Source organism: Lycorma delicatula, chromosome 4 (assembly GCF_047948215.1).
Source record: "Lycorma delicatula isolate Av1 chromosome 4, ASM4794821v1, whole genome shotgun sequence".
NCBI classification, from domain to species: domain Eukaryota; kingdom Metazoa; phylum Arthropoda; class Insecta; order Hemiptera; family Fulgoridae; genus Lycorma; species Lycorma delicatula.
Window position 1 is genome coordinate 171,787,758 of NC_134458.1, and position 26,595 is coordinate 171,814,352.

Here is a 26,595-nt window from a genome sequence, read left to right on the forward strand (position 1 = left end):
TTGATAAAGAATTATATGGAATTATTATAACTTTTTCCACAAAAACCAAAAACCTCTACTCCACTGAAAACTTCTGCCAGGCTGAATGGATACAATATATAAAACATCAAATGAAATTACAGAGAAAGTTTTAAACAACAACAATTATTTATAAGATTCTATTACAAAAGCTGAAAATTTTTTTTTTTTAATCCATATTACAGGGTGGAGGGGGCTCACAGCAAAGTATAACATTAAAATTTATAATAAAACTGTTTATTAATGGAGAAAATATGTAAAGTCGGGCAAGGGATCAATAAATAATGACTTCAGTAATATATGTAAGAGTATGTACAAAAAATTATAAAAGTAAATGAATAAATAAAAATAAATAAAATAACAAATAAAATTTTATTAAATTATATATAAAATAAATATAAAATATTCAGGCACTAATTTAGCATCATCTGATATTCTAAAAAAAGAACTAAACTCAAACTAAACTACTTTTACTATTTTAAAGTATTAACTTAATAAGTAATAAACACAAAATTAACTTAATTTGAAAAAAATCAACTGATTAATATGAATAATTGTAAACTTTTTTAATAAATTTTACTAGTTCTTTCAATTATATTTTTTAATAATTAAAACTTTTGTTACAATACAGTACAATCTTGATTAATCAATAATAATCAGATAAGAATTTATTACCTAACTGTTAAGGCAATAAGTACTGGTATGTAATTTGAAGTTTAATGATATCAATTAAAAATACATTTGAATAATTAAATTAACTCAAAGTTTAACAAGAGATGTAATACATTTAAAAAATCCTTTATTTCTACAAAACTATCATTAGAAACCTATTTTTCATTTGAAAATTAAGTAGACAACAAGAGTTAATTTAAAGAGTTCGTATTATTTATCAAAACATTTAATGAGAACTATAATTAAAAAGATTAACAATGAAAAATGATTATTTCCCATAATTTATTTCTGTTTTAAAACAATTTCATTATACGTGCATAATTAAAATGGTGACTTGAAACTTTTTTTTGTTGTTTTTTTTAATTAAATTACTTTTCAATCTACAATTATAATTAAAATTTATTTGTATATCAAATCCATGCAATATAATTAAATAAATTTTATTACGTTAAAATAATAAAACCAAATAAGTTACTTCATATCCAATACACAGCAAATATATATGTATGTATTGTTATTATTAACATTCAATATATACAAATATTTAGATGAAAAAAGATTATATATTATACTTAAAAACTATAAAATACCCATGCATAATAAAAAATATACTTTTCTATCTACAGATTAAAGTAAAAAAAAGTAAACATAACCAATAATTTTCAAACTGAAATACTAAAACAAGTGCAAAATGTTCAAGAAATTATAACCAAATAATTAAATTAAAAAGAAAAGAAAAATTAAAAGTACTCTAATAAAAATTAATTTTAACTTTTATTAAAACTTAAATGAACACAAATGAGTGATCATATACCACCCTTAAAATTTATATAAATTAATGAGTAGTAAATAAAAATGTAAAATGCTAATTTAATAAAATTAATTAAGAGATCAATAAATTAAATCAACTCTAAAAAATAATTATTTACTATTTTTTTTTTCACCTTTCTTTGTTTTTGATTATACTAATAAAAATTATACCATACTACTTTTTTTTTTCTTTTTTTTTTTGATGAATTATTTATTTAAATCTAAATTGTTTTGCTGCAATTAAAAGACACAAGTTACAATTAATGCCTTTTTCCATTCATACACTATAATATAACAATAATAATTGGTTACTATACACATATATTATATATTTATACACATTATAATATAAGCAGTAATAAAATGTAAATAATTGTACTATATCATCAAAAAATGTCATAACTTCTTTTACAAATAATAACTAAAATCAAAACGAGGCAGTAAAATTAAAAAATTAAGCCAATGATCAAACACATTCCTTTTCTTGTGTAGTCAATCATCAGTCTAGGACCAAGTATCTTAAATATACATAACATATGACAACAGAGCAGTGCTGCACTGAATCAGACTTTAAAAAGCAAGAATTCTTTAAAAACTCAATATATTTTAAAAATCCAACAAATGAGAACATTATATCAAATAAAAATATTAAAAAAAACTACCGTGAGCAGATAATGCATATGATTAAAACTTAAAATCATTCCAGAATTTGTCAATACAAATAAATCAAACAATTCATTCATTTAGTGAAAACAATTAATTTTTTTTTTCTTTTTTTAAAAATTATAATAAGAATACATTTAAATTATACATCAAATCCCATAATAAAGAATAACAAATTATTCAACTAAATAAAAACGTACCCAAAATTTTACCTAAAAACATCAAATCTATTTAGGTTTTATATTAATAATAAACTATAATGTTTAGCAAATAGAAAATTATATATATATATAATCAAATAATTCTGTACAATAAAAAAAATCTAGTACATATATGTGTTGTATAATCCATTTCAGCTACCAAATATTTAATATGCTACACGACATTAACACTTAAATATTATTACACAAATATCTTAAATTATATATATATATCATAAAAATAATCCACATTTAACATAAATTTAAAAGGCATTGGTGTTTTTGTTACTTTAAAAAAAAAATTAACATAAAAAAATTAGCATATACCACAAAGGAAAACAAAATGATTTGCTAAATAATTAAAAACTACAACTTGTACTTTTTAGGCACATTTTTATCCTCTACAAATACAGTAAAAACTGAAGACAGAGGAATATGAATTTACTAAAAACCTGTTTGTGAAAATCAGTCCCTTATAATTCCCATTTGAAGAACAATGTAATTTAAAAAAGATTGCCTTCCATTAAAATAATCATAAAAATACAAAAATAGAAAGCTAAATTAGAAATATTAGCCAGATTAGAAGGCAGAAATAGAAAGATAAATTACTTGACAACAGAAAAATCAAAGGCCTTTTCTAGCATGAAAAAGCAGTTGCTGAATTAATAATAATGTGGCTTAAATTAACATGGGTAATATTTTTACCAACCAATACTGTATTTTCAGATTTTTGTAATTTGTTATAACCAATCTTTTACAAATTAAATTAAAGTACAATTGATATGTTTTTCAAGGGCAAAATACAAATTTTTGGAAAATAATAAAGCAAAAATTTTATTTAAAATAGGTGATTATTGCACTTATTTAGAACCAACATTTGGATAACAAAGAGTGCATAATTGACATTTTACTAAATATTATTAAAATTACTTAGAAAATCACATCTCCAATAAAAATCAGGGTACACTTGTAGTTATTTTTTAAAGTTCAACGGAAAAAATATATACATTTAAATTTTAGATTTAATAACGCATTTTACTTTTTTTTTATTTACATGATTCAAAATTGCCACTATATATGAAGAAGAAAAAATTGGATATATTTCTATTGAGCAAGTTGTATAAATTTTTATTTATTATCTTTTTTTAATTGTGTAGCAAAATTCTGCTTGGGTTAACTGACAAATTTATGGCCCTTAAAAGAATCCTTTTTGGGCAGATTTTATTGTATTATTTACTAAATTTATGAATTTTTAAAATAAATAATTTTAGTCATTAGTCAATGTTATCGTTAACTGTTCTTTTAACAATTCTCAGATAAAAAGTGACAATAATCATACTCATCTATACAATCAATAGTAAAACATTTATTTAAAGAATATTCAAAAAGCATGAATAAAACAAATAAAAACACTACAAAAAAAATTAAAATATATAGGGGAAACAAATCATTTCAGTTTAATTACAAAAATCTAAAATAGATAAGGGAAACAAATCATTTCAGATTTAATTACAAAAATCTAGCTAGTGCAATACATACACATGGCAGTTTTCATGGAGGACATACACAATTCTAATCTTTTTTTCTCTTTTTTATAATACACTGTAAAAATAAAATTAACTTTACTGATCATTAAAATTTATACAAATAAACATAACAAATTCCTGAATTTCTTCTGTTATTTTTTTTCTACTGAATAGTAATAATAACAATAATATTTCATTCTGGATGACGGCAAGAAAAGAAGATTGTCAGAGATGACAAACATATCAAATTACTATAAACATTCATTTAATAAACACTGGGAAAACAGAAGCACCATTTGTTGTGTAATCCACTTATCTGGAAAAAAAAATCACAAAATTTAAGTAATACAAGTTTTTATACATGCATACACATTATGTGTGTGTGTGTGTGTGTGTGTGTGCATGCATGCACACATGCACTTTTACCTTTACCTTTTACTTATAATAAAGCATATCCCAAAAAACTTTCCAGGTGTTGTAAAAAAAAATCATAGGATATATATTAATTAAGCACAGAATATCATAGAAATTATAAAGCAATAATAAATAATAAGAATAAAGCAATAATATCATAATTGAAGTCTAAATTAATTGAAATAATAAAGAACAGTCCACTGAAACAAGAAATGTGGAATGTAAAATGTTTTGGTGAGCAAGGAATAAACAAGTGAGGATCAACTATCCATTGAAATGACCTTGCCAAGCCAAATGGGTAACTAGTCTACTCATCCAGTAAGATGAAATAGTTCACCTTAATGAAACAGGTTTCATTATAAAAATTCTCTTTTTACAGTCCGTAAAGATATTTAAATATTTTTTATTATTATTACCATTATTATTAAAACGACTACTGTGTTATATAGACAATGCTGAAAACTTAGAAGTATTACTCAGTTTGAAGTGAGGAAAGTAAAAAACATCTTAATTCTGAAAATAATTAAAAAAAAAAAACAGAAAGAAAATCTTGGACACAAAACGATTTGAATTTAACAATTAATTACAGAAAAGTTAAAAAAAGAGACACTCGGAAAATACTTTCAGCTGACTGAACACCAGTTTTGGAAAATTTACAGTGCATTAAAGCAAATTATTATTAAAAAAAAGTACAATCTTTCCAGATATTTAATCAGATCAGACAAGGAGTTAGAAATATATATTTATAGTAAATGAAATCATTTTCATTGCAACTTGATAATTAAGTGATCACTATAACTTAAAATGAATCTAATTTACCATTATATTACCTACATCCTCTGAACAATCTACTTATAGGCTAGTACAAAAAATAAATTTGTGGGTTGCAATCTGACCTGTTACTTTAAAAAAAGGAAAGAACATTTTTGGCATTCAATGCTGTTTTCAAGTTTTGAAACTGAGATTTAATAGAAAAGAAATTGTAAAATATAACTATTCATAAAATAATATGTTTTTTTTTAATCGGTGTGATATTACAATATTCAAAATATTGCATGAGAGCAACTAGTGAACACCGATTCTAAAGAACAATGGGGAGCACTGAAACATTCTGAACTATGTTAGTGAATTAAAAATTTTGTCTTGACTAGTGATAAAGAACAGTAATAGGTATAGCTCACATTAGGTACAGCATGACAAGCTGTATGTAGCCCAGTATAGTATAACAGGATGCCCTAAAATGTTAAATGAATAAATATAATGTCAAATGAAATAACTTTAACTCTGTTGTGCTGTAAACTCAATTAAATCATTAAAAGCCATTTTTTTTATGGAATATAATTGTACAGTAACCAAATATTCCAAAAATAAATTATTAGCTCAGATTGTTAACTAAAATCAGAAAAAAATTATGTTTTACCTGGAATAGTTTATTAGGAAAAAAATTGTAAAATATAAATATTTTAAATACAATTATTCATAAAATATTATGTGAAATAAAGTAAATACTGAACATATAAATAAATTTGTAACATAAAATTAAATTTTTGGATAATTCACACTTCCTTGGTTCAAACAACTGCAGTCCCTTCAAGACTAAATAATTGAGTTTCTATTCAAGTTCATAAGAAGCAGATTATTCATACAATAAAAATCTTTAGAAATTGTCTAGAAAAATTATATATTGCTTTCTATGATCATATATATAGACTCCCTTATCTGATAATATAATAATAAATATTAATACAAATTTACTTACTTGGCAAAATAATGTTAAATGACCATCAGCACATAGTAATAAAGTAAAAAGTAAATCGGAGTATACACCACGTTATATTATCTTCACGTGATTATCAGTGTCATAAACACCAATAGTGGCAGCGTCACAACAGCAATAACAGTAGTAAAATAGTAGTAATTAATTATAATAATTAGTAACAGTAATAGATATAGCAATTATCAACACTTCACACATTTACATAACCATATTCATCAACCCATTTCAGTATCAAAACTTAAACCGGCCCATTGTATAAAATGTGGCATATCACTGACTGGCATGTCTCTTGCTAAAGCTTTAACCTTTAAATTTCTATCCTCAGTCAACAAGACTACTTCTGAGTTAACACGTCGTGGACCAGGACCACTGCTTTCACCTATACCAAAATGAAAACAAAAATTACACAAATCAGATTATTATTAATCATATTAAATAATATAAAAATTGAATCAACCAAATTCATAACAGAAAATTTTAATATGGCTAACAGATCTAGCAAGAATTAAAAAAAAAAATACGAGGGTAAATCAAATATAAACGGGATTTTTTTTTTTTTTTAATTTATTTATTGAAAAATGAAAGGCAAATATAATTTATTTTTCTACATAGTTTCCTGCTTTAGAAATAAATTTTTCACAGCGAGAAGGAAAGTTTTTTATCGCATCATTGTAGAATGAAGCTGGTTGTGTCAGGAGCCAATTGCGCACGAATCCCTCCATGCATTGTCATCTTCAAATCGTTGCTCTTCTAGAGCTTCTTTAAGCAGCCCAATCAAATGAAAATCGTAAAGCAATAAGTCCGGGCTGTAGGGAGGATGATCAAGTTGAGTCCAGTGAATTTCTTCAAGTTTTGTGACCGTTATAGCTGCAGTACGTTATAACCTGCTCTGCAATTTCAGATACTCTCACCCATCAATCATCTTCAAGAATGTCTCAAACCGCGCAAATGTTTTAGTCTGTAATGCTGGTCTGAGGACGACAATCGTGTTCTTGATTTTCCACTTGTTCTTGTCCTTCCTTGAACTCTTATGTTAGGTAAACACACAACTCCTTGACAATATTTGATCCCTGAACTGTGCAGTCAATCTCCAGAAAATTTCTATTGCTCAAACTCCTGCACGAGTAAGAAATTTTATTATTTTGTGTTGCTCCAACATCATGAGCGTTACAGACAAATTCGTTGGGAGTGTGGAATGGTCAGGCTCTCCTCAATCCTAATGACCCCACCTAAGCATACTAGAAGCGCGGGCCCAGTCCTACCTACGTAGATGCTCAAGAACAAAACTCACATCTATATTTGATTTACCTTGTAATAATAAAAAGCAACAAAAACTGGCACAGTATTTTCTTTTTAAAACGTAACACATTCGCAGTTTTTTATTAAAAATATTTATAATCTACATAAAATACAATTTAAAATTTAAAAAAAAAATTATAACCAAAACAGAGATAAAAAACAAAAATATAAAAAATTATTTAAAATTATAAAGATTAAAAATCAATTAAGTTAAAATTAAAATGTAAAAATATAATTAAAACTTTTAAAGTAAAAACAAAAACTTAAGCAAAGCAAAATCATGTTCCAGCGTGAAATGAGTAAATCAGTGAAATGGCTGGCACATGATTTTGCTGTGTTGTTTTGCACATGTTTTGTTTTTACTTTAAAAGTTTTAATTTTTAATTATTTAATTTTTATCTTGGTTTTAATTATATTTTATAATTTTAAACATTTTTTTATATTTTATGTTTTTTCTCTTTTTTGATTAAAATTTTAAAAAATGTTTAATTTAAATAAAAGTTTTAAAAATTTATGTATAAGATGTTAAAGTGTGATAAGTTAAATTTAATTTAAAGATTTTTAATAAAATTGTTTTTAAAATATCTTTAATATAAAATTATTAGTCAATAAGTAGTATGTTATCGTGGATTGCAGCAAGTTTGTGATGTTTTTTGTGATATATTTATATGAATGTATGCAGCTGATGATGCAAATCAAGTTCGTGAAAGGGCTTCTGTTTGTATAATGATATAAGGTAAGTCATCCTACTTCAATTGTTCTGTACTTGAGGTTGATCTATTAATATAAAATATATATATATATTATGACGGATTTTTTTTCAGAAACATAACAATATTTATGCCATTATTAACAATTAAAAAAGCTTAACTATGATTATTGCTGAACTTTTTTGATATTAGCATAATACTTCCTACTAACTAAAGTTATTATATTTTTACAATTACCATTATTTATTTTATTTTTTGATGAAAAATAATTAAAAAATGTTCTAAACAGATCTGTTAACTCAATAAAATTAAAGAAAATTTATAACCACTATTGATAAGGTACCGTAAAGTTAATCAAAAACAACTTTAATGACAAGATTCTGCTCTGCTTCAACAAAACTTTTATCCCATACCGTATTAAAAAAAGGTTGAGAGTAATCCCCTAATTATATGTTATGAAAAAAAAAATTAAGCGCTCACTGGTAAGAATCCTAAATTTAATCAGTTTATCAGTCATATTCAAAATTCATCAGATAATTAAACTTTTATAATACATGAATTAAAAGCACACTACAGAAATCATTCTGTAATTAAATCATAATTACCTTCTTTTACTGCATTTGATTTATTTTCAGCTCCACCTTTACATGATAAATTCAAACAAGTCGTCAGAATACGGTCATCGTTTTTCATATCCTGTAATAAAAAATAAATTAAAACAATAGTTATTACTAGTAACAAAATAAAATTACCATGTAACTCCAGTAAAACTTTGTACATAACATATGTAAATTAGTGGTATGAAAATTAAAAAGCATTGTTAAGACATCTTGATATTGTAATATTAACTTCATTAATATTCTTAATAGTTTACTGTTCCCATCGTCTATGCACAACAATAATGTCAACACAGTTTTTTCAGGATTCATATTACTCACTACTAACACATGGCTACACCACATAAATACTTAACCAAGGTTTTACCATGATTTACTTTGGTCCTTCCACAAAAATGCTGGAGTTGTTCCTTTTTCTTATCTATGGTGTAGCACACTTTCCCATGTATTCTTTGCAGTTTATAATTAAATACAATTCTGAATAAAATATTTGATTTTGTAGTGATTTTTGAGAAAGTAAAATCAGGTTCAAAAATATTACTAAATCACCACATTATTTTTCAATTTGTAATGAATAAAAACTTTTTTATAAATTTCTTATCCACAGATAACGGACTCAAATTTTTTTTTAAATTCTTAATTGAGATTCCGTTGGGAGGGGTCACTTTTTTAATGCTCCCATGCCATCTACATTAATATTAGAAACAGTTGGATTTTCAATCCTGAAAATTAAACTTTAAAAAAATTGATATTTTAATTACAGGTCCTATTCAATCCCCATATTCTTGGGGCTTAAAAGTTTATTTATTGGCATAATTATTTACTTCAATAAACTGCCCAATTTGGTATAATAACATTCAAAAGGCTAAAAAAAATAAATTATAGTTTAGGAAAAAGAAATATGGATCCCATGATGCTCCCTTGTCCAATGGAGTCTTAAAATCAGGCCAAAGCTGGCATATATATAGCTAAATATTTATGCCAAATTTCAACTTTTTTGGTCTGCAGGTTTTATGGGATGTGAGGTAAAAATTGTTCAGAAATAATCTTCCAACACTTTTCTGAAAGACTTAAAACTTAAGTACATTTATTAAAGCCTCAATTTTCTATAATCTCTGAACAAAAAAACAAAACAAAAAATTATAAGTGGCAGAAACTATCCCGTTTTTTAATATTGTCTCAAATTAATGCCATTAATTCCCCATATTTATAAATACAAACAGAAAAGAGCTCTTCAAACATTAACATTTGCAAAAACCCAGTTACTCAAAATATAGGTTGATCGCTATAGTTTCCCTTAATAGCTATGCTCCTGCAGCAGCAATAAGAGCTATAGTTGGAACAGTAAAATTAACTTTTTTTTGTGTTTCGTAAACATTTTTTTCTCTCTTAATTTTAGCAACTTAAAAAAAGGAGAATGTTTTCCATATATGGATTTCAGAGTGACTAATAGTTTAATTACAATTACGTATAATATTTTTACAAACTGTCTGCTTTGTTCCATGAAAATGAGAATAATAAATAAGTGTTTTCTAAAAAAAAAATTATTTAATACAAGTTACTATAACATAGATATTAAATGAAAATTTAAAAATAGCTAACACAACTGAACAAATAATACAAAATATATTTTTAAGTGCTCACTTCATTGGTATCCTCTTCAGCAGTAAAAGTAGAAGAAGTAAGAACATTCCCGCGAGTTGTTACACAACGTATTGCAGGATGTGTACCAGAACGGAGGAAAGCAAGGGCACTACGAGCTGCTTCAGCTAAAAGAGCTGTATGCTGAGGTCTACTAGGAATGACTATACTGCCTCTTGCACCTTTGCTAAGACCTTCTAATTCATTCAACACTAAAAAAGAAAAAAAGTTGAAAGAAGTTAATACCATTATTAATAAAATACAAAAAACAATTGCAGTAAAACCTCCTATTAATAGATATTAATAAATTTCTATATTGCTATAAAACAATATAGTTCTTAAATGTTATAAACATTAAAATTAATATAAACAATAACACAGAAGCTATAACTGCATAATAGTTAATTTTTTTATTGTTAATATTAACATAAATGCTTGAACTCACCAACAAGTGGAACCATCAATGTGTAAAGATGTTCTTGGCCTGTAGAAGACATCGCTTTAGTTATGGCAGACAATTGAGGTAAATAATCAATAAAACAATTTGTATCTGGAATCAGGTAATGCGGCCTCACTTCCATCTCAACTGTCACTTCATGCTCACACTCCCTCAATATAGCCTATATTCATTGAATAAAAAAAAATATCTATATGAAACATAAATATATATATATAAATGTATCAAATTCTAAATTCTTATTATGATTGTTAAATTTATTTAAAATGATATATTTATATATTAAATGATATTTATAATTAAATTATAATTATTTATAGTTGTTTTGGTAGTTTATATTTTATATAATATAATACCATTTATTATTTAAATTTTATTAAACAAACCACCTAATACAGAATATTGAGATAAAACATATTTTACTTTAATTTTTCATGAAAGTACTTGTGGGATCCCATATCCTCAGTCGTGACTGAAATTAATTTTGTTACTGCACAATAAAAATAAAAATACAAAAATAATTGCTGATTAATTTACATGAATGCTGCGCTATCTGTTGTAGTTTTTATAAGAACATCTCCCTCAAATACTGTCTGATGGTTTTATCAAAACTGAAATTTTGATTACATATGTAACATTTTTCTAATACATTTAATTTTATGTCATCCTTATTAATTTCTAATATTTCTAAATTTGTGTTAATATCAGAAATAGTGTTCATTGTTTATTAAATGATCTGCCTTGTTAGATAAACCTAGTTTATTATTTCTGTAATTTCTACAATGTTCAAGAAATGTAGTTTTAAAGAATCGATTTGTTTTTCTTATATAAATAGCATCACAAATCATTACATTTAATATAAATTCCATACAGACTGTTGTTTATTTTTTTATTATTATTTTTTTTAAATGTAGTTATTAGGTTTGTATGCTGGTTTAAATAATTCTTTATTGTAAATTTTAGTAATGTTTCCAATGATATTGTTAGGGTATAATAAATACTTTATGTATACTTTTTCACTATCTTGTGTTTAATTATATATTTATTGTAAGGTAGTTATTTTGTTTTGATAGTTTTTTTTTATAAAAATTATTAGTTGTATCATATCCATTTTCAACCACTATATGTTTTATGATGTTTATTTCATCATTTAACTTTTCTATTTTATTATGTGCGTATTTGTTTGCTTTATTAATAATTTATGTAAGTGTTAATTTTATGAGACAAAGGTGATTTGATTTTTTATTAATGTTATATTATTTAGATGTAGGTTTTCTACCCACTGATGTTTCAATTGTCTTCGTTTATTTTGATATTGACATCTAAATAATTTAACATTCTATTATTATCTATTTGTAATGTGAATTTAAATTTTTCATTATAAGAATTTAATTTGTTTAATATTATTAAATGTTCATTGTTTATTACCGGGTTATATATAATGAGATTATCATCAACATACCATGTCCATATTAATACTTTATGTGTATAAGAGATAATACAATGTACTAATTTACTCTCAAAATCCTGTAAATATATTTCAAACATAATATGTGATAATGGAAATCCCATATGTAAGGTATTTTTTTATGTATAATATTTGTTATTAAATTCAAAATAGTTTTGTTGACATATATTTCTTATATTAGTGATCATACCTTTAATAAATTTTGGATTGTCTTGGTTAATTAGCAATATATTTTTTATTATTTTGTATGTATGGTCTTTCTTTTTTTCCTGTTTAGCCTCTGGGAATTACCGTTCAGGTATTACTTCAGAGGATGAATGAGGATGATATATATGAGTGTAAATGATATGCAGTCTTGTATAGTCTAATTTTGACCACTCCTGAGTTGTGTGGTTAATTGAAACCCAACCACTAAAGAACACCGGTATCCACGATCTAGTCTTCAAAACCCGAATATAAGTAACTGTATGTATGCTCTATAGCAGTGATTCTCAACCTTTTTAGCTCCAAAACCCACAAAAAGTAAAAAGAGTAAATAATGAAAATTTCATGAACTCCCCAAATTAAACCTAGCTAAAATTATTTAACTGCGTTGATAGCAAACTTTACATAAAAAATGTCAAATGTCATCTTACTGTATGAAATAGATTACTCCTAAAAATTGTAATGAATATTCTAACCAGATAAATTATTTAAATTGTGTCGTATACGCAAATATTTCTCAGCATTTTAGTTTTAAAGATTAAAATAAATCATTATATCATATCAACTAGCCACCTCACCTGAACTTTTTCTCGTCGCTTCTCCTGTTTCCTATGTGATCGTTCCAGCAGTTCTTTACGATGTAATAAGCTTGGTATATCGGCTAAATCGGGTGCCTGAGATGTTATAGCAGATGTATCCACCTCTTCATCCACAACAGTAGCAGTCTGATGACCTGAATCTTCACTCTCTTTATCACTCATATCACTGTCTACGCATACCTCACTATCACTCTATAAAAGCAGGATCATTTTAAGCATCAATATTTTGAATGATTTTGAATATAAAAAATTTTCAATGAAAAGGGTACATATGAAATTTTACACAATTGCTTTAAGCTCTATATACCAAATGCATATATGTTAAACGAGGCGCTCATGAGAAAGCTGTTGTTTTACCATATACGATTGAGACAGTCATGGAGCAGTCATGAAAGTAATCTTATAAAGGAAGTGTGATAATACACAACTCTGTTAAAAAATAAATCCTCAGTTACACTTTTCATAACTGTAGCAAATGATACTACTGTCAGTTTTCTGTAATGTGTACATTATCTTATATGGATAGTCCATTCTAGAGTTATGATGATATATATTACCACATAAATATAAATTAGCTTTATTTGTGGATAATAATTTACTAATGTAACATTAATGTTAAAAAATAATGTTCCTTCCAAAATTAATGGGAGCAATCTTAATTTTACAACTAATCTATAAATATCCTTATCTTGTTATGGAAAAAGGTAACTTGAAAGGAATAACTTATGTAATTATAATAATAATAATAATAATAATAATAATAATAATAATAATAATAATAATAATAATAATAATAATGCCTGAAACAATGATAACTTTGATCATTTTGATTATATCAAATCACTATTAATATTGTACAGTTTCTACTTAATCCATTCTAGTAAATAACTTGTTGCTCTTATAGCAACAAGACATTTTCACTATCAATATAGAATCCAAGTCAAAGAAATCTATCCAAAACAAGAACAACACACACATTGCTTCTTAATCCAACACAGCAACAACTTTTGTCACTGTTCTAAAACCAGTGCAAGCAAGCAAACAAGATTCACCACATATAAACAGCAAGAATTCTATGAACATGTACACAGCATTCTAAATGATTTAATTTAAAGTTAGATTTATTTTGACTTTTTCCATGGATAACACATACTGAATAACCATATCAGATAAATAATTTAAAACAGAATTCAAAATTCAAAAAGGATTTACATACTTGTTCAGGTGGACTAGGTATTTCAACAACAGACACGTATTCACTGAGACCAGATTCATTTTTATGAAGTTTCAAAACTGGTGGATCGATACCACAAAGGAATATACTACCAAAAAATACAATTCTTTTTATTCTAAGGCACAATTCGGCTGCATCCTGTTACAAAAAAAAAAAAAAAATAAAATTAATATTTAGAAGAAAACTTTAGAATTAAGATAACCATGTGTAAACATGTGTTTTACAAAAACACATGTTTACAGTAAAAGTTTAATCATAGCCTAGACTTGTTATGAAGTACAAGAAGGAATAAAAAGTTAAATAAGAATAAATATGACATTAGAGAAAAATGAAAAAAATTTACAAGAGGAATAGAATTAGTTCAATAAAGCAGTAAGTTGTACAATGAAGCATGGTAAAACAACAGAAAAAAGAGGTCGAGATGGAAAAGAGAATAAAATGAAAATATTGTTATAAACAAAAGTAAATGAAGAAATATACAATGAAGCAGAGCTGCATCAATAGTTTACAGAAAAAAAAAAATAAAGAAAAGTTTGCCATCAGGAATAAGTCAGGAAAAAAATACAATTTTTTTTTTTAAAGTGATAACCACAAGCAAAGGATGATGCAAATCAAAGGAAATAAAAACAAGAAAGAATATTTATAAAAAATTTTGAGTAGATGGAAGCAGATGATGATAGTGGAGGGTTATAAGTAACAGCAGAATAATAAGTCAGATTACAAAATGAAAATATATTAACATAAGTAGTCGCAGAAATTTGAATGAAGATAGGGGAGCTTTAAGAAATGGGGAACAAAGCCAGATAAACATGATGCTTAACTGTTAATTGACAAAAAGTATTTCTAATACCCTTCTGCCAATTGAAAAAATAATAAAAAGAATTGAAAAAATAATAAAGAGAAATACAAGTTTGAATTTTTACAAAAGATATAATTTTTAACAGAAATTTTATAAAAATAATTACTCATATAAAACATGTAATTCAGTCAAGAAAAACATTTTAATCTTATGTCAAGCAACACAAGGTATATCTAGAAAGTAAGTTCCGTTTACAAATATTCCCACTGCAGCGGTACAATTACGATTTTATGCAAACTTTAGAGAAGCCTAATATGTTAGGAAGGGATTGACACACCATTCTTATTCGGTAGTCTAGTCTGTAAGCTTGTTAGTGTACATTTATAATATTTAATAAACTCAAGAAACTTGACGAAAGTGAAATTTGACCTGCGATTAAATTTCTTAACACAACAAAGATTAAACTGGTTAAAGTCATTGTGATTTTTTATGCTTATGAAGAAAATGCAATCAATGTTCCCATGGAATGAAGATTGGTGTGATTGTTGAAGGGCAATTGCTGAATGAGGATACATTAACATGCACTGTGATAACTGGAGCAGGGTACCATGTTTGATTACAGATGATTTAGTGGCTTACATTGCAGCAACAACAACCTAAAATGAAGAGATACAACTTCTAGTACCACACAATGATAAGTGTCGCAACAATGGTGAGAACTATTTAGAAAAACAAAGACAATTTCTACTTTGAAGAGAAATAAAATTGTTACACGAGTATGTTCTTGACTGTTTTTTTTTTTATATAGCCCTTTGGATCTTACTTTCTGGATAACCTCTCATATAAATAAAACATAATGAAAATTCAAATAAAAAGTACAGGTTCTTTTACCATATCACCATTTTTATTGGTAAAATGAGAATCCTGAGTATTAGACATCAACGGAGTGAACCCACTAAGTACAGCATCTTCTGGAAGCCTTACTATTTCAGAATCTGAAAAAAAAACAAATAACGGAAACACATGAAACGTATGAATATCATGGTCAGAAGTAACCATAGTTTAATTAAAAATTTTTTTCCCCAAATGGTTACTTGGAATGCACTTATTGCAAACTCATGAACTTTGTGCTAGGTTTGAATGATGTTATCTGTTCAAGAATATCCAATTTCTATTAAATGTTTTCTATATAAATTGAATGAGAAAGCTTTTATTACCTTTTTTTTAGATTGTTTTGTAAATCTTTGTGACAATAATCTAAGAGATGAAAAGAGGTGACTTAAAAATTAAACAACAAATTACAAGTGAAAAAATTGTCTAATTCAGGGTGTTAAAATTACACACACAGTGGATGACATAAAAAAAAGAAAATCAGGGGATAAGACAAGTAAGGAAACTGCTCTTGTACAAAAAAAAAACAGATCTGTTACAGTGTAAAAAATGGAAGCTTATATTTCAAGTTGTTTTTATTTTTTAGTTATATATCTTTCACCTTTATTGTTAATAGGGTATTTAGTAACAGATGTTACCATTTATATTTAAAAGTTTAATTACACTGATAAACATAATTTTTGTTTCCTAAGATGTAATACATGATTTTAATCTGTTTTTTGATGCTGATGCTGAAAAATTTTTAAATTTCAATTAAAGGATTTTTTTCATTTTTCAATGTACAGTTAGCATTTTAAGCTCCTATATTGTATTTTGTTAGCTCATTTTTTAATGCTTAACATTGTTAACATAATTTGTAAGCTATAAATAAACAATCCTAGACAAAGAAATAAATCATATCATAGTCACATATTATGACATATGTACCTATGGTTTGGCATGAACCAAAGGATCATGTAACCAATTGTTACTTTTGCTTAACTGTATCTGGAATTTCTAAAAAATCTAAACATACTGTGAAATATCCTTCACTGCAATCTGCAATCAGGCCTGTACCTCAAAGTGAAATTATTCCAGAATCAGCCAATACTGAAGAGGACAACAATGATTATGGTTTTGAATTATCTTCCAATAAGCCACATCTTATATCACAAGGTGAATTAAATGACTTGGTTAGGGATTTAAATTTATCAAAAATTCAAGATGAACTGTTCAGATCAAGACTGCAAGGCTGGAATTTACTTCAAAAAAATACAAAAGTTTTGGGGTTTCGAAGTCGACAAAAAGAATTTTCTCTACTATATTGACGAAAATAATTTGGTTTATTGCACAAATACTGATGAGCTTATGTTGCACTTAGGACAAGTTCAAAAACCTGAGGACTGGCGCCTTTTCATTGATTCATCCAAGTATAGTTTTAAAGTGGTTCTACTACACAACAGTAACAAATATCCTTCGATACCAATCGCTTACAGTATTAATTTGAAAGAGACATACGATGTGATGAAAGACTTTTTTGAAAAAATATATTATAAAAAACAGAGCTGGTGTATATGTGGTGATTTGAAAGTTATAGCAGCTATTTTGTTAGGCATGCAATTAAGCTATACTAAGTACATGTGTTTTCTTTGCGAATGGGACACAGCTGAGCTAGGGATAAACATTATGTTACCAAAGAATGCAAGAAATGAAACAACTTAACTACAAATGGGAAAAATATTATCCATGAGCTTTTAGTCAAGCCCAAAAAAATATTTTTACTCTCTCTCCATTTCAAGCTAAGACTAATGAAACATTTTGTAAAAGCAATGAAGAAGGATGGATTTTTGTACATCAGGCAGAAATTTCTGAATGTAAGTGAAGGAAAAATTAAAGAAGGATTATTTGTTGGTCCTCAAATAAGAGAGTTGGTCAAAGTTGATGTACTTAACTTGATGTTAAATTATGTAGAAAGTGCAGCTTGGGCTGCACAAATTTGCAAAAGTTTTCCCGGCAAACAAAAATCCGACAATTACCACAATATTGTTAATCAATTTCTTACTTCATACAGAGCTATGGGATGTAATATGTCTTGGAAAATACATTTCCTACATTCACATCTGGATTTTTCCCGGACAACCTCAGAGACATAAGTGGCAAACATTGTGAACGATTCCACTAAGACATTTCGATGATGGAAAGCCACTATAAAGGGAAATGTAATACTAACATGCTAGCCGATTACTGTTGGACACTAATTCGGAATGTGCCTGAGGCTATTTATAAAAGAAAAGCATCAGCGAAACCATTCTAACACATATATGGCCGTGCAAAATTATAAATTTCACAGATTTTAACTATATTTTCCCTTAATTTTTTTTTAAACATAATTTATTTAAAACTAAGGGTGATAGAAACAATTGTACTTGCAGACCTGTATTTTACACAAAAAGCAATTCAAGAAATGGTATCACACTTAGAAAAACAAACAAAAAAAAAACAAAAAAAAATTTTTTTGTCTATCAGTGTTATCTTTTCAGTATGTAAAAAATAATTTTATTCAAATAATGTTTTTGTTCACATTTTTGTCCAAATAATGAATTGGTTTCTAAGAAATATGATAGATAACTCAAAGCAGCAAAGGAAAAACACACATAACAGGGAAGAAAAAAAAATCCTAAAATATAAATAAATAAAAAGTAAATTAAAAACATAAATTTAGAAGATCACACTCTACCTCAGTTTATCTAAAGTCTGTACTATTTCCTAAATTCTTTCTACTATACTTTTTACATCCAAGATTCAATCAAATTATTTAAATTGTTAAAAAAGGAATATACATACAGTGTATTATTGTAGTTTTGTTATCAATATTTATGTTTATGTAACTGATGACCAATAGAATAGTCGTCATTATAAAATGTATAATATAAAGCTTTAAACCTTTAGTTTATAATTTAATATACTTTGCACATTTCAAAAGTTCAGTTATCATCTTTACTGACTTCTAAATAGAATCAATTGTTATATTCATTAGCTAACAAATTCATAATAAATATGTAATAAATGTAACAATAAGTAATACGGGATGGCATTCCCAGAGACATTTTCAAGCATTATAAAACTTTCAATAATTGTAATAGATCCAGTTTACAATCATTCAAGAACTTTACATTTTTCTTCTTTTTATATTTTCTGACATTATTAGGTTAAGTTTCAAACTAGAGCGTCCTATAATGGAAATCTAAGTAACACATATGGATACTGTAACAAGCCACACAATTCGTCTAACGTGGGTGATGGTTTTGCTTCTCTTCCTAGACGTTGTTGATTTGTGGGGCACCCCTTGGGGTCCATCCTAACAAGTACGTGGTGCAATTTATTTCTGGTCAAGGCACCTTCTGAGAGAGACTCTGGTGATTTGGCCTGGTGGATTCAGGTGTGTGTCCAGATTGTGGACAACTAGATGACGCATACCATGTAATTTACAAATAAGCGAAATATGAACTTTTGCGCATGGAGACTATTTGTCAACTCAACATTAGATCTCAATGAGAATTGGAAAACTGAGCTGAATGGGTAATTGTTGAAAATTTCATCTGGTACCGGGCAAAAGAACGAATTGCAGGCGGAATTTAGGGTTCCGCCTGGTATTTCCTCTGTCATGGTTTTGATATTCTGGTATTATGAGGTTTGATGTTTTTGTAGTGTTTTGTTTATTTAGTTTTATTTTATAAGTTTTTTTATTTTTTGTTTTGTTATGTTATGGTTGCATGTTGAACTCAAATTCTCTCATATTGAGTAGGTAGTTGCATTTTTAATTTCAGTTCCTTCATGGCACTCAGTCTTGATAAAGACTCAACATAGATGTGTTTTTATTTTAATGAGTTCATTTCCCAGTAGTACAATGATGAGAACATTACATATAGTATTCGTATCGGTGGCAACCTGACTGAGGCAAGAACAAGGCTGAGAGATGCCTTTTGCCGGGGTTCTGAAGATGACCTCCAGTAGAGCCCATAAGGGCAAGGTACAGAGGGGGTGGCATGGCGACCAAAACTGCCACATGGAGGGTGTCTTCTCCTACTGGGTCAGGATCTGCCTTACCTTGAGGAGCTAATCAATACTTAAAGGAAAACAATTTGTTGCACCCTATACCTAAGATGTTATGTGCTGCTACATCTTAGGTTAAATTTATTTTGTACTATAAACTACTATCAATATATAATGATTAGCTGCTGGTATGACAAAACAAAAATTAGTGCCAACAATATTTATTTATTAATTTATAATGTACTAACACTTTTAACTATAACTTTAATGTAGTCATCAATATAAATAAATAATAAAAAGGCAAGAAAAATATGAAATAGAAATAAGAAGGCAAGAGAAATATGAATTCAAAACACTAATTATAAAATGTAAATTGAGCATTGTAAATGACAGATATGGTTATATTGAATATGGCTATTAAACACTATACTTATTTTGATATTAAATACTGATACATCACACTACAACAATCAATCATGGGCAGAAGTCAATGTGTTTTGCTTTTATGACATAATAGTATTCACAGTAATTTAATTTAGAAGTGGCCGTGATATAAAATTATATTTTCATTCACAGTCATACTTTGAATTTTAAACAAATTCTAAAGGGTTCAGCATAGCAAAAATCAAAGATTTTTATAGCAACATGCAACAGAACTATTAGAATAGATTATTATAGATTAGAATAGACCTGGTTAACATAACTACCACCACCACCACCAAATATGATACAGAAGATTGGCATTGTACTAAATACAGTCAAATCTATTATAGTAAATCTAATTTTATCAGGTAGGAATAAATTATATTATCAATTAAAAGTGTCTTTAATGATTTTTTTAAAATATTTCTCATCTTTACAATCTTTTCACTGTTTAGAAGTGTTCTGTATTAATTTTACTCCTACATACAGGATCCTTTGAAACAGCTTTAAATTATGTTCTTCAATGATAATGAATAATAACACCTTAAAAAATGTATTATTATGGAAATCTTCATTCAAGGTTAAAGATTTATATGTGTAAGTTTCATATTCATATATGAATAAACTTGAAACTGTCATTAAATCTTGCGATAAAAAAGCCTGCTCACTATTTTGGATATGAGTTTTTCCTTATTTAATGGTGTTTTTCTGAATTTTTAAAACTCTTTGTAAATTAAAACTTTGTGAAACCCCCAGAAAACAATTCCATATCTAATATGTGACATTGCCCAGTTATATTCTAATATCAGCTGTACAATATTTTTAATCATTACTTTTTCCACTACCTGACATTACATAAACATCCCTTCATTAATTTATTACTTAATGAGCTTGATTCAAGCAATATAGATAAAATTTATCCGTTTGCTAATGCATCAACCATTTGTTGTACCAGCTAACCACCTGCCAATAGTCACATCAGCTGCTGCAATGTTCTAGAAAACTATTGTTCCAGGATTTTTAATTATACTTTCAGCTCTTATAATGTCAGTTATTATTTGCTTACCCACTTATTACTTATAATAAAAGTAATATTATTACTAAAGTTTATAACACAATTTTCACTTTATTTATACTATTGTTTTTTAATAGAGAAATGTTTTGTAATTTTAAATTAGAAAAGAAAGTTTTTTTTTAATTATCCTTTTAACTGGTAATATATTTTCCAGACTCGCAGAAACAAAAATATTTTAAAAGATTAGCAAAGAATAAATGCAGAATATTATCATTATACGTAGAATAAAACTATATAAATTTTCATTTGACTTATTTTGAAATCAGGTAACTTTTTTTATTCTTTATACGGCTTCAAAATTGAGTGCGTATGAATTATATCCAGACGGTAAGTATTAAACAGCCAGGCTGACAATTTATGTATCAATTTATGTATTTATGTATTTGTGATAATTTATGTATTCTTTACCCATATATGTATCATCTTCTCATAAATTCTTAGAAGCCATTTTAAGGATTTATTATTTTTAAGCCATTCTCAGCCCTTTTAAAACATTTTACCATTATTCCCAAACTACACTTAAAAAAAATTCAATAAACTTAAAATGTCAGTAATTCTAAGCTAAAAACTAAGATACATTTCTTAGTCTTTATTCTGTTTCAAGTGCTATTTTAAACCAAAAAATATGATATACAAATGGCTCTTAACTTTCTAACATAAACTGTTACTGCTGGATTACCATTCAAAATTAAGATGACAAGTTTCCATATTAAAACAAGAGTTCTATTCAAAATGAACTAATACTTAAATTTTATAATAATATAATTTTTTTTTAATACATAAATATATTTTATTATAATAATTTATAACTTTTATTATCATTAAAAACTCCAATCACAACTTAGGTGTAGCAGAAATCAACTTGAAGCTCACGAAAATAAGGCTGGTCAGAAACAAAATACCTATGATTTGGAAAAACTAAGAAACAAAGAGATTGTCAAAGAGATGTAAAATAGTGTACTGGAAAAAACAACTACAGGAGGGGAGCCAAATAATGTGAATGATCACTGGTGTCAATAATCACTGCTTTTAACCAATAAAACAAGTAGCTGAGGAAACGACAGGAATTAAGAACAGAGGAACAATATGGTAAGAGTGGGTAGTGAAGAAATGATAGAAAAAAATGAAGGAAAGTAGAAAATGGAAAAATGTTCAAACAGAGGAAATTAAAAGGAAATATAGAAAGCTTAATAATGAATTAAGAAGAAAAAATGAGATACCAAAAGAAAAGTGGTTACAGGAAAAGTGTGCTGCAATAGAAAAACAAGAAAAAGAAGGAAGGTACGATCTAATGTACAAAGAAGCTGCAGAAATGGTATTCAAGAAAAATGGAAAAAGTTCTACAGTGTATCAGATCGAGTCAAAGAACAAGGACATAATAACTGAGAGGAATCAAGTGAAAATGATATGGGAAGAGTACATCGTGGATTAATACGCACTGAATGATAGGCTAAGGGAAGTAAATCTAGGAATAGAAAAAGAGAACAAAGTTCATGAAGATCACAAGGGTTATAATATATTAAAATGTGAAGTACATATGGGCATGAAAGCATTGGCTAATGGAAAAGCTGGAGGATGTGATGAATTGCCAATTGAGTAGTTTAAAACTCTTTGAGAGAATGGAAAAATTCTATTGTTGGATCTGTCCAATAAAATATATGATGAGGATAGATGGTATTTAGGTAGGAGGCATTTAATAGGAAAAGGAGTTTGCTATGTGGGAAATTAAATTTAGATTTGATGAAGAGAATGACAAGATGTTTTATTTGAGTATTATGCTTTATGATCCAGAAACATGGACTAAGGCAAATGATAAATTGAGGCGTTTGAGATGTGGGTATAGCATAAAATGGTAAACGTTTGTTGGCAAGATAGAGTGACAAATGAGGAGGTGTTGAGAAGAGTAGAAGAGGAAAGGAATATGTTAAATACCATACTAGGGAAAGAAGATTTCAGTTGATTGATGGGGTTATGGAAAGAGGAAAATAACAGAAACAAAAACACTTGCACATGACAGAAAAAAGTGGAGAGCAGCCATGGCAAGAGCTGCCCCATTGGTAGAACACAATGAATAAATGAATGAATTAAAAACTCTATTTTAATATAATTTTCAATTAATAGAATTTACAATAGCAGTACTACAAGTATACTACACTATTTTTAACATTGGATTTGCATAAATTTTATTATATTGTTTCTACCATATATGATTCTTATTTTATAAACATTAACAATAAACTGCTAACAGAATTGATAATAAAGGGAACAAACAAATAATTCTTAAAATGAAATTTTACCAGAAAATTTTCTTTAATAAAAACCTTACCTTACATAACTACAAATTGGAAATGTCAATTTAGATACGCATTTATACAAAAATTTGTAAGCAGTCTTATAAGAATTAAAAGTCTTCAGAACATAAGTTTTCAATATATGTAATTTTAAGTCCATTACAACAATAAATGTAAAAGTCGTTACTAATAAAACAGAAAATATTTTGTTAAAACTTGACAAATTTTATATATTTTGGGATTATAGGTTATTTGGATACTGACAATTCTAACAAGGACAATGATGCTGACTTCAGATTTGAAGAAATTATCATAAGAAGGTTAATGAATTCCCTTAATTTATTATTACGGGAAGGCCTATCTTTTTTTTTATTATGAAGAACTTGATAGCTAAGAGAACAGTTTTCTTACTCGATTGTGTAACAAACCTCTATTTCTAGAAAAGGAATTTTATATCTCATAAACATCTTTCCTTTTTTAAATAAAATTTTTCAATAATGTTTTTAAAAAAGTTATAAATGATAAAACAGTCGTTATCAAAAAATATAAATGTTTTTTTTTAAGGGACAACTGTTTGATTGGTCTGCTTCAGCTTCATTTTCTCTATCTTCCACAATTTCACATTGCTGTTCAGTTTGAATTTTTGTAAATTTATTATAAAGCAGAGCTTCAGAATAAAGTATGTAATTTATGTATGTAATTTTTTCCTGTTAAAAATTTACAATTTATTAACTTCATGTTGTGGGACAATGCATTTTCATATTTAAATATCTATAATACAGGATGATTCAAAGAAATGGGAAATTTTGAAAGTTGTGTTGGTAGCCGTGGGCGATTGGTACCACTTGATAAGTGGCGCCAACCTCTCTAACCTAGCCTGCCATTTAGTTGTCATGGATGCTTGGAGTGGTGCGCAACGTGCATTTGCTATTAAAGCATTTTACAAAAACAATGACGGTGTGGAGGGAGCGCGTAGAGAATTTTGCTGTCATTTTATTCTGGGACGGCACGACCATGTTCCATCAGTACATACAATTAAAACATGGATATCTAATTTTGAGGAAACTGGTTCGGCAATGAAAAAGAAACCTCCAGACCATGAGCGAACCGTCCATACACCACAGAATGTTCAAGCTTTACAAGATGCTGTCACACGAAGTCCACATCGGTCAATCCGTCGTCTCTCAGCATCTTTACAATTGCATAGCTCAAGTGTTCGAAGAATGTTAGTGAAGGACTTGCAATACCATCCATACAAGTTGCAGATCGTCTAGGAACCGAACGATGCAGTCGTGCGAGCACATTTCTGTAATGTAATGCTTCAGAAGATAAATGATAACGAAGAGTTTGTTCACAAACTGTGGATGTCAGACGAAGCGAATTTCCACCTCAGTGGATTTGTTAACAAGCAAAATTTCAGATACTGGGCATAAGAAAATCCTACATAGCTACAACAGCATCCGTTGCACAGCCAGAAAGTGACCGTGTGGTGTGCTATGTATTCTTACAGTGTTATAGGCCCTTATTTTTTTGAGGATGACAACGGTCTCGCGATTACAGTGACGTTGGCTCGTTACGTAGCCATGCTTGAAACCTTTGTTGTGGAACAACAAAAGAGATTTTCACCAATTCTTAACACAGCCTGGTTTCAACAAGATGGAGCAACGTCACATACTGCACGAATATCGATGGCAGCTGTACGCCGATTGTTTGGACGTGTTTGTCACGTGAAATGTCACCATTTCGTGAAATGGTGACATTAGATGGCCTCCCAGATCGCCTGATCTCTGAACTTGCAATTACTTTTTGTGGGATCACCTTAAAAGCAAAGTGTTCCACAGTAGACCTGCTACAACGGAAGAACTGAAGGCAAAGATCCGTGAAGCAATTGCGGAAATTCCAGTCGAGATGTTACGTCAAACCATGAACAATTTAACGAAGAGACTTCATGAATGTTTACGCAGAAGAGGAGGTCACCTGCAAGATGTCATCTTTACAAAATAAACTAAAATGTATGTATCCTAAAATGGCAACATTTGTACAATTACGTGAAATAAAACTCATTTTCTAAAAAAAAGTTTTCATTAACGTTATTTAATTTTTTTAATTTCCCGTTTCTTTGAATCACCCTGTATAAATAAAAATGGTAAATTCATAATTAATTTTTGCTAGAAAATCTACAGTATAACAAGAGTCTATGATTTATGTTGGTAGGGATCAGTCCAATATGTACTAATTTTGTTTAAAATCTAGAATTACTGGTTCAAAAGCAGAAAATAATAACATTAATTTTTTAAAAGTTATCAATCAAAAGTAGGATGTTTTGAATTATAAATATAGCCTACATAATTACAAATACAAAGAATATTCAGTGCTAAGAGTAAATAAATATTTTCTTCATGAAATAATACATAATGAGTAAATTACTAATACATTATAAAAATTCATTCACCTGCAAAAATAAATAGTTTTACTCAACTGTTTATACAAAATTTTAAAGAAAAGAAATGTACAACTTTTAACATTTTCAAAATAAAAATATACTTTTTAAACCTGCACTTAACACAAATTCTAAATTAACATTTCAAAATAACAGCATCAGCAAAACAAGTATCTTACCAGGCGTCAGTTCGGTAGACAAAATATTTTCTTTATTACTGAATCTTTCTAGAATATTGACAAGGGTAGCCAACCTACTCCAAGCATCACCTGGTGGCCTATCAAAAAAGCAAAAACAAACAAAAAATTCAAATAACAATAAAAGCAAAATTTATA

At 27.5% G+C, this 26,595-nt stretch overlaps 1 protein-coding gene across 1 annotated transcript in view; it reads right to left on the minus strand.

Annotated features, from left to right (window-relative positions):
- Positions 1-371: 371 nt before the first annotated feature.
- Positions 372-26,595, minus strand: part of LOC142324077 (uncharacterized) — a 130,025-nt gene continuing 103,801 nt past the window's right edge. Inside the window, exons 16-24 of the mRNA XM_075364704.1 lie at positions 26,440-26,537; positions 16,000-16,103; positions 14,292-14,447; positions 13,055-13,267; positions 10,793-10,967; positions 10,351-10,559; positions 8,695-8,785; positions 6,063-6,459; positions 372-4,205 (exon numbers count right to left, since the gene is read on the minus strand). Of these exons, the coding sequence (XP_075220819.1) occupies positions 6,296-6,459; positions 8,695-8,785; positions 10,351-10,559; positions 10,793-10,967; positions 13,055-13,267; positions 14,292-14,447; positions 16,000-16,103; positions 26,440-26,537 (1,210 nt within the window). The 3' untranslated portion in view covers positions 372-4,205; positions 6,063-6,295. The remainder of the gene's footprint in view (positions 4,206-6,062; positions 6,460-8,694; positions 8,786-10,350; positions 10,560-10,792; positions 10,968-13,054; positions 13,268-14,291; positions 14,448-15,999; positions 16,104-26,439; positions 26,538-26,595) is intronic.